Source organism: Oncorhynchus clarkii, unplaced genomic scaffold, assembly GCF_045791955.1.
Source record: "Oncorhynchus clarkii lewisi isolate Uvic-CL-2024 unplaced genomic scaffold, UVic_Ocla_1.0 unplaced_contig_795_pilon_pilon, whole genome shotgun sequence".
Classification (NCBI taxonomy): Eukaryota; Metazoa; Chordata; class Actinopteri; order Salmoniformes; family Salmonidae; genus Oncorhynchus; species Oncorhynchus clarkii.
The window spans coordinates 179993-197151 of record NW_027257927.1 but is presented as its reverse complement, the minus strand read 5'-3'; the positions used below and the strand labels follow the sequence as shown (position 1 = coordinate 197151).

At 45.1% G+C, this 17159-nt stretch overlaps 1 protein-coding gene across 1 annotated transcript in view; it reads left to right on the top strand.

Moving 5' to 3' along the window:
- The window catches only part of LOC139393678 (CCR4-NOT transcription complex subunit 2-like), an 88424-nt gene extending 81700 nt beyond the window's left edge, over nt 1-6724 (top strand). Inside the window, exon 15 of the mRNA XM_071142021.1 lies at nt 5027-6724. Coding sequence (XP_070998122.1) covers nt 5027-5113 — 87 coding nt within the window. The 3' untranslated portion in view covers nt 5114-6724. The remainder of the gene's footprint in view (nt 1-5026) is intronic.
- Nucleotides 6725-17159: the final 10435 nt, after the last annotated feature.

Genomic DNA, 17159 nt, shown 5'->3' with positions numbered 1-17159 from the left:
TACTGTTGTCCTCTGCTCTCCCTAAAATACTGTTATCCTCTGCTCTCCCTAAAATACTGTTATCCTCTGCTCTCCCTAAAATACTGTTGTCCTCTGCTCTCCCTAAAATACTGTTGTCCTCTGCTCTCCCTAAAATACTGTTGTCCTCTGCTCTCCCTAAAATACTGTTGTCCACTGCTCTCCCTAAAATACTGTTGTCCTCTGCTCTCCCTAAAATACTGTTGTCCTCTGCTCTCCCTAAAATACTGTTGTCCACTGCTCTCCCTAAAATACTGTTGTCCTCTGCTCTCCCTAAAATACTGTTATCCTCTGCTCTCCCTAAAATACTGTTGTCCTCTGCTCTCCCTAAAATACTGTTATCCTCTGCTCTCCCTAAAATACTGTTATCCTCTGCTCTCCCTAAAATACTGTTGTCCTCTGCTCTCCCTAAAATACTGTTGTCCACTGCTCTCCCTAAAATACTGTTGTCCTCTGCTCTCCCTAAAATACTGTTGTCCTCTGCTCTCCCTAAAATACTGTTGTCCTCTGCTCTCCCTAAAATACTGTTGTCCTCTGCTCTCCCTAAAATACTGTTGTTGTCCTCTGCTCTCCCTAAAATACTGTTGTCGTCCTCTGCTCTCCCTAAAATACTGTTGTTGTCCTCTGCTCTCCCTAAAATACTGTTGTTGTCCTCTGCTCTCCCTAAAATACTGTTGTCCTCTGCTCTCCCTAAAATACTGTTATCCTCTGCTCTCCCTAAAATACTGTTGTCCTCTGCTCTCCCTAAAATACTGTTGTCCACTGCTCTCCCTAAAATACTGTTGTCCTCTGCTCTCCCTAAAATACTGTTGTCCTCTGCTCTCCCTAAAATACTGTTGTCCTCTGCTCTCCCTAAAATACTGTTGTCCTCTGCTCTCCCTAAAATACTGTTGTCCTCTGCTCTCCCTAAAATACTGTTGTCCTCTGCTCTCCCTAAAATACTGTTGTCCTCTGCTCTCCCTAAAATACTGTTGTCCTCTGCTCTCCCTAAAATACTGTTGTCCTCTGCTCTCCCTAAAATACTGTTGTCCTCTGCTCTCCCTAAAATACTGTTGTCCACTGCTCTCCCTAAAATACTGTTGTTGTCCACTGCTCTCCCTAAAATACTGTTGTTGTCCTCTGCTCTCCCTAAAATACTGTTGTCCACTGCTCTCCCTAAAATACTGTTGTCCTCTGCTCTCCCTAAAATACTGTTGTCCACTGCTCTCCCTAAAATACTGTTGTCCTCTGCTCTCCCTAAAATACTGTTGTCCTCTGCTCTCCCTAAAATACTGTTGTCCACTGCTCTCCCTAAAATACTGTTGTCCACTGCTCTCCCTAAAATACTGTTGTCCACTGCTCTCCCTAAAATACTGTTGTTGTCCTCTGCTCTCCCTAAAATACTGTTGTTGTCCACTGCTCTCCCTAAAATACTGTTGTCCACTGCTCTCCCTAAAATACTGTTGTTGTCCTCTGCTCTCCCTAAAATACTGTTGTCCACTGCTCTCCCTAAAATACTGTTGTCCACTGCTCTCCCTAAAATACTGTTGTCCTCTGCTCTCCCTAAAATACTGTTGTCCTCTGCTCTCCCTAAAATACTGTTGTCCACTGCTCTCCCTAAAATACTGTTGTCCACTGCTCTCCCTAAAATACTGTTGTCAACTGCTCTCCCTAAAATACTGTTGTTGTCCTCTGCTCTCCCTAAAATACTGTTGTTGTCCACTGCTCTCCCTAAAATACTGTTGTCCACTGCTCTCCCTAAAATACTGTTGTTGTCCTCTGCTCTCCCTAAAATACTGTTGTCCACTGCTCTCCCTAAAATACTGTTGTCCACTGCTCTCCCTAAAATACTGTTGTCCACTGCTCTCCCTAAAATACTGTTGTCCACTACTCTCCCTAAAATACTGTTGTTGTCCACTGCTCTCCCTAAAATACTGTTGTTGTCCTCTGCTCTCCCTAAAATACTGTTGCTGTCCTCTGCTCTCCCTAAAATACTGTTGTTGTCCTCTGCTCTCCCTAAAATACTGTTGTTGTCCTCTGCTCTCCCTAAAATACTGTTGTCCACTGCTCTCCCTAAAATACTGTTGTCCACTGCTCTCCCTAAAATACTGTTGTCCACTGCTCTCCCTAAAATACTGTTGTTGTCCACTGCTCTCCCTAAAATACTGTTGTTGTCCACTGCTCTCCCTAAAATACTGTTGTTGTCCACTGCTCTCCCTAAAATACTGTTGTTGTCCACTGCTCTCCCTAAAATACTGTTGTCCACTACTCTCCCTAAAATACTGTTGTTGTCCACTGCTCTCCCTAAAATACTGTTGTCCACTACTCTCCCTAAAATACTGTTGTTGTCCACTGCTCTCCCTAAAATACTGTTGTTGTCCACTGCTCTCCCTAAAATACTGTTGTTGTCCTCTGCTCTCCCTAAAATACTGTTGTTGTCCTCTGCTCTCCCTAAAATACTGTTGTTGTCCTCTGCTCTCCCTAAAATACTGTTGTTGTCCTCTGCTCTCCCTAAAATACTGTTGTCCTCTGCTCTCCCTAAAATACTGTTGTTGTCCACTGCTCTCCCTAAAATACTGTTGTCCTCTGCTCTCCCTAAAATACTGTTGTCCTCTGCTCTGCCTAAAATACTGTTGTTGTCCACTGCTCTCCCTAAAATACTGTTGTTGTCCTCTGCTCTCCCTAAAATACTGTTGTCCTCTGCTCTCCCTAAAATACTGTTGTTGTCCACTGCTCTCCCTAAAATACTGTTGTCCACTGCTCTCCCTAAAATACTGTTGTTGTCCACTGCTCTCCCTAAAATACTGTTGTTGTCCACTGCTCTCCCTAAAATACTGTTGTCCACTGCTCTCCCTAAAATACTGTTGTCCTCTGCTCTCCCTAAAATACTGTTGTTGTCCACTGCTCTCCCTAAAATACTGTTGTTGTCCACTGCTCTCCCTAAAATACTGTTGTTGTCCACTGCTCTCCCTAAAATACTGTTGTCATCTGCTCTGCCTAAAATACTGTTGTTGTCCACTTCTCTCCCTAAAATACTGTTGTTGTCCTCTGCTCTCCCTAAAATACTGTTGTTGTCCTCTGCTCTCCCTAAAATACTGTTGTTGTCCTCTGCTCTCCCTAAATTACTGTTGTTGTCCTCTGCTCTCCCTAAAATACTGTTGTCCACTGCTCTCCCTAAAATACTGTTGTCCTCTGCTCTCCCTAAAATACTGTTGTTGTCCACTGCTCTCCCTAAAATACTGTTGTTGTCCTCTGCTCTCCCTAAAATACTGTTGTTGTCCACTGCTCTCCCTAAAATACTGTTGTCATCTGCTCTGCCTAAAATACTGTTGTTGTCCACTTCTCTCCCTAAAATACTGTTGTTGTCCTCTGCTCTCCCTAAAATACTGTTGTTGTCCTCTGCTCTCCCTAAAATACTGTTGTTGTCCTCTGCTCTCCCTAAATTACTGTTGTTGTCCTCTGCTCTCCCTAAAATACTGTTGTTGTCCTCTGCTCTCCCTAAAATACTGTTGTTGTCCACTGCTCTCCCTAAAATACTGATGTCCACTGCTCTCCCTAAAATACTGTTGTTGTCCACTGCTCTCCCTAAAATACTGTTGTCCACTGCTCTCCCTAAAATACTGTTGTCCTCTGCTCTCCCTAAAATACTGTTGTTGTCCTCTGCTCTCCCTAAAATACTGTTGTTGTCCACTGCTCTCCCTAAAATACTGTTGTTGTCCACTGCTCTCCCTAAAATACTGTTGTTGTCCTCTGCTCTCCCTAAAATACTGTTGTTGTCCACTGCTCTCCCTAAAATACTGTTGTCCACTACTCTCCCTAAAATACTGTTGTTGTCCACTGCTCTCCCTAAAATACTGTTGTTGTCCACTGCTCTCCCTAAAATACTGTTGTTGTCCTCTGCTCTCCCTAAAATACTGTTGTTGTCCTCTGCTCTCCCTAAAATACTGTTGTCCTCTGCTCTCCCTAAAATACTGTTGTTGTCCTCTGCTCTCCCTAAAATACTGTTGTTGTCCTCTGCTCTCCCTAAAATACTGTTGTCCTCTGCTCTCCCTAAAATACTGTTGTTGTCCACTGCTCTCCCTAAAATACTGTTGTCCTCTGCTCTCCCTAAAATACTGTTGTCCTCTGCTCTGCCTAAAATACTGTTGTTGTCCACTGCTCTCCCTAAAATACTGTTGTTGTCCTCTGCTCTCCCTAAAATACTGTTGTCCTCTGCTCTCCCTAAAATACTGTTGTCCACTGCTCTCCCTAAAATACTGTTGTCCTCTGCTCTCCCTAAAATACTGTTGTTGTCCACTGCTCTCCCTAAAATACTGTTGTTGTCCACTGCTCTCCCTAAAATACTGTTGTTGTCCACTGCTCTCCCTAAAATACTGTTGTTGTCCACTGCTCTCCCTAAAATACTGTTGTTGTCCACTGCTCTCCCTAAAATACTGTTGTTGTCCTCTGCTCTCCCTAAAATACTGTTGTTGTCCTCTGCTCTCCCTAAAATACTGTTGTTGTCCTCTGCTCTCCCTAAATTACTGTTGTTGTCCTCTGCTCTCCCTAAAATACTGTTGTTGTCCTCTGCTCTCCCTAAAATACTGTTGTTGTCCACTGCTCTCCCTAAAATACTGATGTCCACTGCTCTCCCTAAAATACTGTTGTTGTCCACTGCTCTCCCTAAAATACTGTTGTCCACTGCTCTCCCTAAAATACTGTTGTCCTCTGCTCTCCCTAAAATACTGTTGTTGTCCTCTGCTCTCCCTAAAATACTGTTGTTGTCCACTGCTCTCCCTAAAATACTGTTGTTGTCCACTGCTCTCCCTAAAATACTGTTGTCCTCTGCTCTCCCTAAAATACTGTTGTTGTCCACTGCTCTCCCTAAAATACTGTTGTTATCCACTACCCTTATCCACTACCGTTATCCACTACCCTTGTCCAATACCCTTATCCACTACTGTTATCCACTGCCCTTGTCCACTACCCTTATCCACTACCGTTGTCCACTGCTGTCCCTAAAACCCTTGTTCCTCCCCCCCCTTTCTAGGAGTTTCATCTGGAATACGAGAAGCTAGAGGAGAGACCCCACGTGCCATCCACCTTCAACTACAACCCAGCCCAGCAAGCCTTCTGAGAGACTTCCTTCCCCTCGTTCTCAGTCCACCATGGGATCCTAGACCTGGTTAGAGTTCTGGTCCCTGGCCCTGGTTCCTCACAGCAGACAGACGGACAGACCTACAGACAGCGAATGCCGTTGTGGCTGGCTCAGGCATCCTGCTTTTTATTCCTCGACTATCCACCGTCTGGCAAATTGACTTTAGGCCAAATGGAGGGAAATCCGGCGACCATTTTGGCTCCGAGCAGGTCCTTCTTCCCCTGAACTGAATGATGTGCCGCCCAATCAGACGCTGGTTTCTCTTTTTTTTAAATCTTATTTTTTTTTCTTTTCCCTGTTTTTCCCTGACCTTGTCCCTTTGTTTTGGTTGGTTGTCATTTTGAAAACATTCAGAACCTTTTTGTTTACGCCTCATTCTTCAGACCTCCCCATTGGTCACGAAGCACCATGACATCATAATACACACACACACACACAGACCCTCTGACTGTGACAGAACAAGGTTGATCTGTCATTATCCAACAGAAGTGTTCAAAGAACACAGTGACCCGCAGAAAATACCTCAACACAATGTTACTGTAGCAGAGTGGAAGACCCACAGACAGACAGACAGACAGACAGACAGACAGACCCACAGACGGACAAGAGGCCAGGAGAAAATGCAATGTTCATATTGTAGCTCTATTTCGTAATAAAAGAACACAAAAGATGTTTGTGGATTTGTTCATATTGTGAAGACGAGACCCACAATAGTTCAGTTTGGACATTAACTCTCAAACACATAACATTTATTTTCCTTCTGTTTATTCTGTCATTCGCTCCCTTTCCATCCCCTTTTCTGCCCACAACAATTATCCACCAATCAGTGACAGACAAGCTCCAGCTGTCCGTATTCACTGAGCCTCATCCTCCTTCTAGGGATGAACAGGAGAACAAGAAAGAACTGTCTTTGTTACAATTTAGTAATAAAAGTACAAAATGTTTTTCCATTTTTTGGGAGGGGGGGGGGGGGGGGGCTTACAGGCATCACAGATGAATAAAGAGATGTGTGCGATGTGTATATATTATATATATGACATCTATTTTGGAGAAGATTAAAAATAAATAAAAACAGACTGTCGCCCCGGCTGTACCTCGTTTTTAGGAGGTGAGCACGGTGCGACGCAATACTGGACGTACTGTACGACGTGGATAAAACAGGACTGTTCTGGGGACCATGCCTAACAACAACAACAACCTGGATTAAAACTGTACTGGAGCCAGTGGATAGAGGACGACAATAACTGGTCAGGACAGGGGACCATGCCTGTCAACAACAACAACAACCTGGATTAAAACTGTACTGTAGCCAGTGGACGACAATAACTGGTCAGGACAGGGGACCATGCCTCACGCCCTGAACACTTTCAATTCAACAACCACAGCAAACAATGAAGAACACCAAGCGTTACAATCAAGGGTCAGATACATTCTCAGTGAGCCAATAAGAACACCCGTACCCATGTGATGGTAGTTTTGGAGGGATGCGATTTGGAGAAAGATGAGGACTGAAGCACTTCACTTTGGCTGTTTTCAACAGCAGCTTTTCATAGGAAAAGAAAAAGCCAATAAAAATGAGATGAAGAAACAGTTGTGTTTTCTGATCACGTTCTGGAGAAAAGCTGCTTCTCTTTAATCAAGTAGAAAGGCTTTCTCCTGTATGCTGCGGTGTGGTGGGTTGATTTCCTCTGTGTGCCTGGCCTGTCTGTCTGCGTGGGTCTGTCTGCGTGTGGCGCTGTGAGTCTGTCTGCGTGTGGCGCTGTGAGTCTGTCTGCGTGTGGCGCTGTGAGTCTGTCTGCGTGTGGCGCTGTGAGTCTGTCTGCGTGTGGCGCTGTGAGTCTGTCTGCGTGTGGCGCTGTGTGTCTGTCTGCGTGGGTCTGTCTGCGTGGGTCTGTCTGCGTGGGTCTGTCTGCGTGGGTCTGTCTGCGTGGGTCTGTCTGCGTGTGGCACTGTGAGTCTGTCTGCGTGTGGCTCTGTGTGAATCTGTCTGCGTGTGGCACTGTGAGTCTGTCTGCGTGTGGCGCTGTGTCTGTCTGCGTGTGGCTCTGTGTGAGTCGTGCTGTGTGTGTCTGTCTGTGTGTGGCGCTGTGTCTGTCTGCGTGTGGCGCTGTGTGTGTCTGTCTGTGTGTGGAGTTGTGTGAGTCTGTCTGCGTGTGGAGCTGTGTGAGTCTGTCTGCGTGTGGAGCTGTGTGTGGCGCTGTGTGAGTCTGTCTGCGTGTGGAGCTGTGTGAGTCTGTCTGCGTGTGGAGCTGTGTGGTGCTGTGTGAGTCTGTCTGCGTGTGGAGCTGTGTGTGGCGCTGTGTGAGTCTGTCTGCGTGTGGAGCTGTGTGAGTCTGTCTGCGTGTGGAGCTGTGTGGTGCTGTGTGAGTCTGTCTGCGTGTCTGACTCTGTGTGTTTATGGTCTCAATTGAATTATCTGAAATCTTATTTGATTTCTTCTTTTGATTCTGTGCATCTTTTTCCCATACTACCTCAGTCCACAGGGCTGACCCAGCCATGCCAGGAGTTAGGATTTGATAATTGCTCACACGTAGCTGGCCTTCATGCAAATGCATAGATCCACTGCATACAACCATCCACTACAATCTTCCACTAAAGGGAAACCTCGTGACTAGATGTGTTAATTAAGTATTATTAGTTGTGGTATGTGGTGCCACCTTGTGGTCAACCTATGATTTAGTGGGCAGAAAAATCACACCTTTCCTCAGTGCAGTAAAGTAGCTAAACTCTGTCAGGTTTTTCCAGAAATCCTGGTTGGAGGATTCTGGATTGTCTGTTTTATTTCTGAACTCTTCCAACCTGGATATCTAGAAAACCTGTAAATGTTGATAGAATTTAGAAACTCTACTCACCAGTCTATATATATGGTATACTCTCAGAATCAACACAGCTGGGCTACGAGGAAACAACCTGACCTGAGGAAATGAACTGTAACAGTATGGAAGCTGCAAAGAATTCTACAATTACTGACAACAACAACAAAAAAGCCAAGGAGACGATCTCTTGGGTTCATATAGCAAAACCCATTCCTTTCCAAAAGATAAATCACCTGTAAATGCAGCCAGGCCGAGCTGAAACTAAATGGTTTGGAATTGTTGTGTTTTACAGAGAGCAGAGGAGATAAACTTTCCCCAGGACCTTGTATGTCAAGGTTTGAGTTGTAGCATTTCATACCAGAGCCAAGGTGAGCCCCATAAAAAGACTAAAAACCCTTTAAGAAAAGTAGTCAAGGTCAAATATTAAAAACAATAAACATATACCAGATGGAGGAGACAGGTTTAGTCTCCATCTCTTAAACTCTGAGAAGATGAAACCCCATGGTGTTTTTACTCATTTAGGTCCAACAATGAAATTAGTTTTTTTTGCTCACTAAACTTAAGGGGCCAAATAAAATCACCCGCGGGCCCAGTTGGCCCAGTTCGGGAATCCTGCTCTAGGGACACAGCAGCAGGAGAACCACCCGCGGGCCCAGTTGGCCCAGTTGGGGAACCCTGCTCTAGGGACACAGCAGCAGGAGAACCACCCACGGGCACAGGTGGCCCAGTTGGGGAACCCTGCTCTAGGGACACAGCAGCAGGAGAACCACCCGCGGGCCCAGTTGGACCAGTTGGGGAACCCTGCTCTAGGGACACAGCAGCAGGAGAACCACCCGCGGGCCCAATTGGACCAGTTGGGGAACCCTGCTCTAGGGACACAGCAGCAGGATAAACACTCGCGGGCCCAGGTGGCCCAGTTGGGGAACCCTGCTCTAGGGACACAGCAGCAGGAGAACCACCCGCGCACCCAGGTGGACCAGTTGGGGAACCCTGCTCTAGGGACACAGCAGCAGGAGAACCACCCGCGCACCCAGGTGGACCAGTTGGGGAACCCTGCTCTAGGGACACAGCAGCAGGAGAACCACCCGCGGGCCCAATTGGACCAGTTGGGGAACCCTGCTCTAGGGACACAGCAGCAGGAGAACCACCCGCGGGCCCAATTGGACCCGTTGGGGAACCCTGCTCTAGGGACACAGCAGCAGGAGAACCACCCGCGGGCCCAATTGGACCAGTTGGGACACAGCAGCAGGTGAAGAGGACAGGTCTCAGCCAGCCACTGAAAGATGTGGCAAATTAAGGCTCACCCACCAAACCTTTCATTTACTGTCCTTCTCTCTCTCCTTCTCTTCTTCCTCAGCCACTAACCCTCTATGTTCCTCTTCACCATCAATGTATTCCTCACTAGATAAGTGAGTGTCAAATATACATATAGATATCCTAAAATATACATATATCTTAAAATATACATACTGTAGATATGGTAAAACGTGTCGGTAACGCATTCTGTACTGACAGCAGATCTTATTTATGTATGCATGAGTCCTAAAACGAAGGGAGAAAATGAGTCATTCTGTCAGAGCAGCAGAACAGCAGCCAGCACAGCAGAAAAGTGCAGGATTTCCCAAGAGGAGTTCTGTCTGAGCAGTCTCACAGCCCTGCCCGTCTGCCTTCCTCTCGCTCTTTGACAACCCAGGGTGCATGCTGGGATGTGGGACAGCCTCCAGAGTGCTGAGCATGCACGGCAGCTGGACAGGCCCTTAGTGATGTTCTGTCCGAGTCCTGCATGTGAATGGGTGGTATGGTTGGTGGTTGGTATGGGGCGAGACCAGGTGAGAGGGGGATGTGAGGGGTTGGTGTAGGGAGGGACTAGGTGAGAGGGGGATGTGAGGGGTTGGTATGGTGAGAGGGGGATGTGAAGGATTGGTATTGGGAGAGACTAGGTGAGAGGGGGATGTGAAGGGTTGGTATTGGGAGAGACTAGGTGAGAGGTGGATGTGAGGGGTTGGTATTGGGAGAGACTAGGTGAGAGGGGGATGTGAAGGGTTGGTATTGGGAGAGACTAGGTGAGAGAGGGATGTGAGGGGTTGGTATTGGGAGAGACTAGGTGAGAGGGGGATGTGAAGGGTTGGTATTGGGAGAGACTAGGTGAGAGGGGGATGTGAAGGGTTGGTATGGGGAGAGACCAGGTGAGAGGGGGATGTGAGGGGTTGGTATGGTGAGAGACCAGGTGAGAGGGGGATGTGAGGGGACTATATTCTACAGTAGGGTTACACTCCTCTATATTCTACAGTAGGGTTACACTCCTCTCTCCTCTACAGTAGGGTTACACTCCTCTATATTCTACAGTAGGGTTACACTCCTCTATATTCTACAGTAGGGTTACACTCCTCTATATTCTACAGTAGGGTTACACTCCTCTATATTCGACAGTAGGGTTACACTCCTCTATATTCTACAGTAGGGTTACACTCCTCTCTACAGTAGGGTTACACTCCTCTATATTCTACAGTAGGGTTACACTCCTCTATATTCTACAGTAGGGTTACACTCCTCTATATTCTACAGTAGGGTTACACTCCTCTATATTCTACAGTAGGGTTACACTCCTCTCTACAGTAGGGTTACACTCCTCTATATTCTACAGTAGGGTTACACTCCTATATTCTACAGTAGGGTTACACTCCTCTATATTCTACAGTAGGGTTACACTCCTCTATATTCTACAGTAGGGTTACACTCCTCTATATTCTACAGTAGGGTTACACTCCTCTCTACAGTAGGGTTACTTTACTTAGGCTTCTGACTGACTATTATGTGTCTATTCCACAAGTTACCATTTATATATCATGTGTTTATTCCACAAGTTACCATTTATATATCATGTGTTTATTCCACAAGTTACCATTTATATATCATGTGTTTATTCCACAAGTTACCATTTATATTATTATGTGTTTATTCCACAAGTTACCATTTATATATTACAGTGCCTTGCGAAAGTATTCGGCCCCCTTGAACTTTGCGACCTTTTGCCACATTTCAGGCTTCAAACATAAAGATATAAAACTGTATTTTTTTGTGAAGAATCAACAACAAGTGGGACACAATCATGAAGTGGAACGACATTTATTGGATATTTCAAACTTTTTTAACAAATCAAAAACTGAAAAATTGGGCGTGCAAAATTATTCAGCCCCCTTAAGTTAATACTTTGTAGCGCCACCTTTTGCTGTGATTACAGCTGTAAGTCGCTTGGGGTATGTCTCTATCAGTTTTGCACATCGAGAGACTGACATTTTTTCCCATTCCTCCTTGCAAAACAGCTCGAGCTCAGTGAGGTTGGATGGAAAGCATTTGTGAACAGCAGTTTTCAGTTCTTTCCACAGATTCTCGATTGGATTCAGGTCTGAACTTTGACTTGGCCATTATAACACCTGGATATGTTTATTTTTGAACCATTCCATTGTAGATTTTGCTTTATGTTTTGGATCATTGTCTTGTTGGAAGACAAATCTCTGTCCCAGTCTCAGGTCTTTTGCAGACTCCATCAGGTTTTCTTCCAGAATTGTCCTGTATTTGGCTCCATCCATCTTCCCATCAATTTGAACCATCTTCCCTGTCCCTGCTGAAGAAAAGCAGGCCCAAACCATGATGCTGCCACCACCATGTTTGACAGTGGGGATGGTGTGTTCAGGGTGATGCGCTGTGTTGCTTTTACGCCAAACATAACGTTTTGCATTGTTGCCAAAAAGTTCAATTTTGGTTTCATCTGACCAGAGCACCTTCTTCCACATGTTTGGTGTGTCTCCCAGGTGGCTTGTGGCAAACTTTAAACAACACTTTTTATGGATATCTTTAAGAAATGGCTTTCTTCTTGCCACTCTTCCATAAAGGCCAGATTTGTGCAATATACGACTGATTGTTGTCCTATGGACAGAGTCTCCCACCTCAGCTGTAGATCTCTGCAGTTCATCCAGAGTGATCATGGGCCTCTTGGCTGCATCTCTGATCAGTCTTCTCCTTGTATGAGCTGAAAGTTTAGAGGGACGGCCAGGTCTTGGTAGATTTGCAGTGGTCTGATACTCCTTCCATTTCAATATTATCGCTTGCACAGTGCTCCTTGGGATGTTTAAAGCTTGGGAAATCTTTTTGTATCCAAACCCGGCTTTAAACTTCTTCACAACAGTATCTCGGACATGCCTGGTGTGTTCCTTGTTCTTCATGATGCTCTCTGCGCTTTTAACGGACCTCTGAGACTATCACAGTGCAGGTGCATTTATACGGAGACTTGATTACACACAGGTGGATTGTATTTATCATCATTAGTCATTTAGGTCAACATTGGATCATTCAGAGATCCTCACTGAACTTCTGGAGAGAGTTTGCTGCACTGAAAGTAAAGGGGCTGAATAATTTTGCACGCCCAATTTTTCAGTTTTTGATTTGTTAAAAAAGTTTGAAATATCCAATAAATGTCGTTCCACTTCATGATTGTGTCCCACTTGTTGTTGATTCTTCACAAAAAAATACAGTTTTATATCTTTATGTTTGAAGCCTGAAATGTGGCAAAAGGTCGCAAAGTTCAAGGGGGCCGAATACTTTCGCAAGGCACTGTATGTGTGTCACTAATTGGTATAGTGCAAAAGGAGTGTTAACTTGCATAAATGATAAAGGATATTTGTAGGCAGAAGTTTTTACAGTGCGGTCTGCCACAAACAGGATGATCAAATTAAGATACGGCATCTGTATGTTCTTTGCAACCCATTGATTTGAACAGTATTTACCAAATATGTTATAAAGTGTCTACAAAAAGTACATACAAAATGAGTGCTGACAGATATTTTGGATCTGGAAGTTGTTTTAAATCTCTCACGTGTCTGCGTTGTTTTATTCCTCAGGTCGTTCTCACAGTTTCTTTGAAGAACCCTTTTTTGATGGTCAACCACGACAGGAATGAAAACACGTCGGATACCTTAACGTTTTCTCTCTACCCTGGTCATGTGACATGGGACATTCTTTAGTGACCGTCCCTCATGTCAAATACCTGGCAGAGAACCATGGACATGTCACAATGCATGTCCACCATTGTTCATGATGTCAGCTTTGGACGAGTAGCATTTAAAACATACACTCTGATGATTGATGAGGTCTGCCTGCCCCTCCTCCTCCAGGATACAGGAGCTGCAGTGTCTCTGCTGAACATAGATACAATACAGACAATATTTTCCCCACCAGCCACTGGGCAACTCTTCAACTGCCCTATGTGGTTATGGCAGTAGGACAGTCAGGTGAGATGTGATTGGTTGACCCTGGGGTTATGTTATGCCCCATGTTCTGTATTTGTATTGTATCACTATCAACCACGACAGGAATGAAAACACGTCGGATACCTTAACGTTTTCTCTCTACCCTGGTCGTGTGACATGGGACATTCTTTAGTGACCGTCCCTCATGTCAAATACCTGGCAGAGAACCATGGACATGTCACAATGCAGTGACGCTTTCCTGCCAACAAATACCTCTACTCTGACTCAGTGATCCACTGTTCCTACGTCGACTCTAAACCACTAAAGGAGCTGTGTAGTCTGGTCAAAGGTGTCGAGGGACCCCAACACCAGGGTTACAGGGGTCGTGTGCAGCTAAGGAAGGAGGGCCTGAGAGAGGGCCACATTGAGCTTCACATCTCTAATCTTGGAGCCCCCCCCCCCCACACACGCTGTCCGATGTGATATGTAGAACACCAGTAGTTCTGATACATTTTAATGACTAGGGCCTCAACTTGGAGCGCAGGCTGTGGAGTGGAAAATACTGACCTAAATAACAGAAAATAGCTGCAAGCTCATTTGCAATATGTTCCTTCAACTGGCCAGACCATCAATACTGCGGCTCTTCTCTGTCTGTGTCCCAAACGGCACTCTATTCGCTATATAGCCCTATGGCCCCTGGTCAAAAGTAGTGCACTATACAGGGAATTAGGGTGCCATGTGGAACACACATCTCTCTGTGCTCGGTCACAAGGCTGCCATATCGCATTATACTGGACAGGTCCAATAGTATTGATGAGGGAGGCTCTATTGACCTCTCTCGTCTCCTCCCCTTCCTTCAGTTGGTCCTTGTTGTTACCCGTAAACATTTGTTTACCTCTTGGGATGTATTTTCTACCTTGTTTGTGTGGGTGTAAATAAACAACGTAGAAACTTTAGAATGACATTTCAATATAAAGATGTATTTTTTTGAGTTGTCACTATATATTTTTTGATTTGATCACACTGTGGTCCATTGTGGTTAAGTTAGACTTAGTCTGTGGTGATCATGTCCATCGTGGTTAAGTTAGACTCACTCTGTGGTGATCATGTCCATCGTGGTTAAGTTAGACTCACTCTGTGGTGATCATGTCCATCGTGGTTAAGTTAGACTCAGTCTGTGGTGATCATGTCCATCGTGGTTAAGTTAGACTCACTCTGTGGTGATCATGTCCATCGTGGTTAAGTTAGACTCAGTCTGTGGTGATCATGTCCATCGTGGTTAAGTTAGACTCACTCTGTGGTGATCATGTCCATCGTGGTTAAGTTAGACTCACTCTGTGGTGATCATGTCCATCGTGGTTAAGTTAGACTCACTCTGTGGTGATCATGTCCATCGTGGTTAAGTTAGACTCACTCTGTGGTGATCATGTCCATCGTGGTTAAGTTAGACTCACTCTGTGGTGATCATGTCCATCGTGGTTAAGTTAGACTCACTCTGTGGTGATCATGTCCATCGTGGTTAAGTTAGACTCACTCTGTGGTGATCATGTCCATTGTGGTTAAGTTAGACTCACTCTGTGGTGATCATGTCCATCGTGGTTAAGTTAGACTGATGTAAGAGTACTGAATAATCAATAGGGACTAAATAAATGACATCAGTGTCTCATGTCCTCACCACAGAGCTGCAGTCTCACACTATAAAACAGATAAGGTGACCGGTTGGCTCTTCGCTGTCTCCTCTCAGCCAATGACATCACTGTAACTGTGTAGATCATCTGTCTGTCTGGCAGGTTCATAATGACCCCTGAAGATGTTATAAAGATGTAGGATGTTAATTTGATCACCCTATTGCAGGATAAAATTCCTGCCGTGCAGTCCGCCCCTGTAGAATGTAGATTGGAATTGGGCAGCGACCCGTCATTCAGGGCAGGTGGTTTTGAGCCCCAGCGGTTGCCTGTTTTGCATGTTATTTTTGTTATTAATACGTGTCACATATAAATAAATAAACGTCCCTTATTCGGAATTCTTTCGCTGTACATTTCAAAAGTGCTGAAGAAATAGTTATATTGACCTCGTCCATCTTAGCTCTTTTATTAATATCTCATTCTAAATTAAGGATGGCCTCTTATGCGCTTGTCCTCCCCTTACGCCATAGTTTGTACATCTCACTTGTCAGTAGAAACCACATTTGTTTAAGCAAGTCAGCCATATCAGCTATGTTTTTATAAAGGCAGTAAATGAGGCTGAATGAACTGTTTCCCTGCCAGACAAGGTTCTGCTGATATCCAGGTATACTAGTGGTAAGGTGTTGGGACTCTGCTGTTGAGACTCTGCTGTTGGGACTCTGCTGTTGGGACAGCTTTATGCAGGCCCTAGCAGTTTGGGGGCACTGTTTGTCACTGTTATAGCGCAATTAATGAATTATTTAGTGTTGTGTCGTGGCTTTGCTGGCATGCACCCCCCCCCCCCCCCCCCCAAATAAATGTTTTCGTTTACCCCACCAAGAGTTACATGCTAAAATCACCACTAGAATTGGATCTCAAATCATATCCTCCCCAGTCCAGCCGTCTCTCTCTATATGCCGGTATAGCAATTGAGCCTGGCGGCGAGGTAAGTCTACAGATGCAACCAAGGTACAAGTCATGCTTAGTTTCTGCTATTCTAATCCTTATGTATCCAACTGAATCCGGGTTTGAATCGTGGTATTCTGCAAGGCACAATAGCCCTCTGAGCTAAAGACTAGGCCAGTCATCAGGTCCAGGGAAGGTTACTTTAATCACCTCTGTTATATTCACATATTAGGGACAACAAACTGGGCATGTGTGGATAGAGACAGAGATTGGAATTGGGGCACAACTAATCACATCCCCAGTCCAGCCGTCTCTGAACGAGCCTGGGGAGGAGGTTAAGAAGCTGACCAAGGTTGATTGTAGTAGTAGTAGAAGTGATACTGATTTGTCCCTGCATCTAAATGTAAGCATCATCTAGAAATCCTTAATTAATATAAAATAGTCATTACTTTTATGAAAACAGTTTCCATTATTATTTCAACACTACACTTGCTAAACATTTGTCATTTTCCATTAAAAGATACAAATCAGAGTTGACAAGCAGGTTCCAATAATTTCTCTCTCAAAACAATGTCAGACAGTAAACTGGGTCTTTATAAAGATGCAGTGAATGGAATTACCACTGGTTAATGGCCCTTACGATAAAACGCTATGTGCGTGTGTTTATGTGTGTATGTTTCTATGTGCTATTCAAGAAAGCCCCAAAATGATTCTGTACATCTAGGAAGTGAACAGATGCAGACTAGCTTTTAGGCTTTTCTGCCACGTGCACGCCACGGAGCGCCGTACACCACCGTAATCGTTGGCGGGCACTGCTGATTACGTTAAAACTCGCATGGCATAATGCTTGCTTTTCGATTGGTCAACTATAAGCTTTGTTTTTGTATGCCAAGCCAAGTTATCATGTGTCCTAAAGCTTAATGACGTAGGTCATTATTTGTGTTATTGAACGTGTTAACAGTAACTAGCTAGCCTAGTCTGTCAACAGGTGCACCCTGTAGTGATGCGTCAAAACAATACCGTCCAATCAGCGTAATGAAGTTGGTAACATTGGTGTCAGCAGAAGAGACCTATTTTTAACTGTAGAAAGCTCCTCGCCTCGGGCTATATAGGCTGGTCCTCAGACCTCTCGGCACCGCGAGCAGAGAGAGCGGGCTCCATCTCTAAAGGGGCAAAAGTAGACCAGTTTTTCCACAGCGAAGTGATGGATGTCGGAGCCAGGGACGGCGAGGGACCGCTGCAGCGCATCATCTGATCGCCAGTCAAGGGAGGGGCATTCACTCCGAACCTAATCCCAGATGCAACATCCAGCCTTTCAGCAAAATCCACATCTCTACGGACCGTTGTGATATGAAGTAGATATCACGCGCATAAGAGCGAGGGGAGGAGGGGG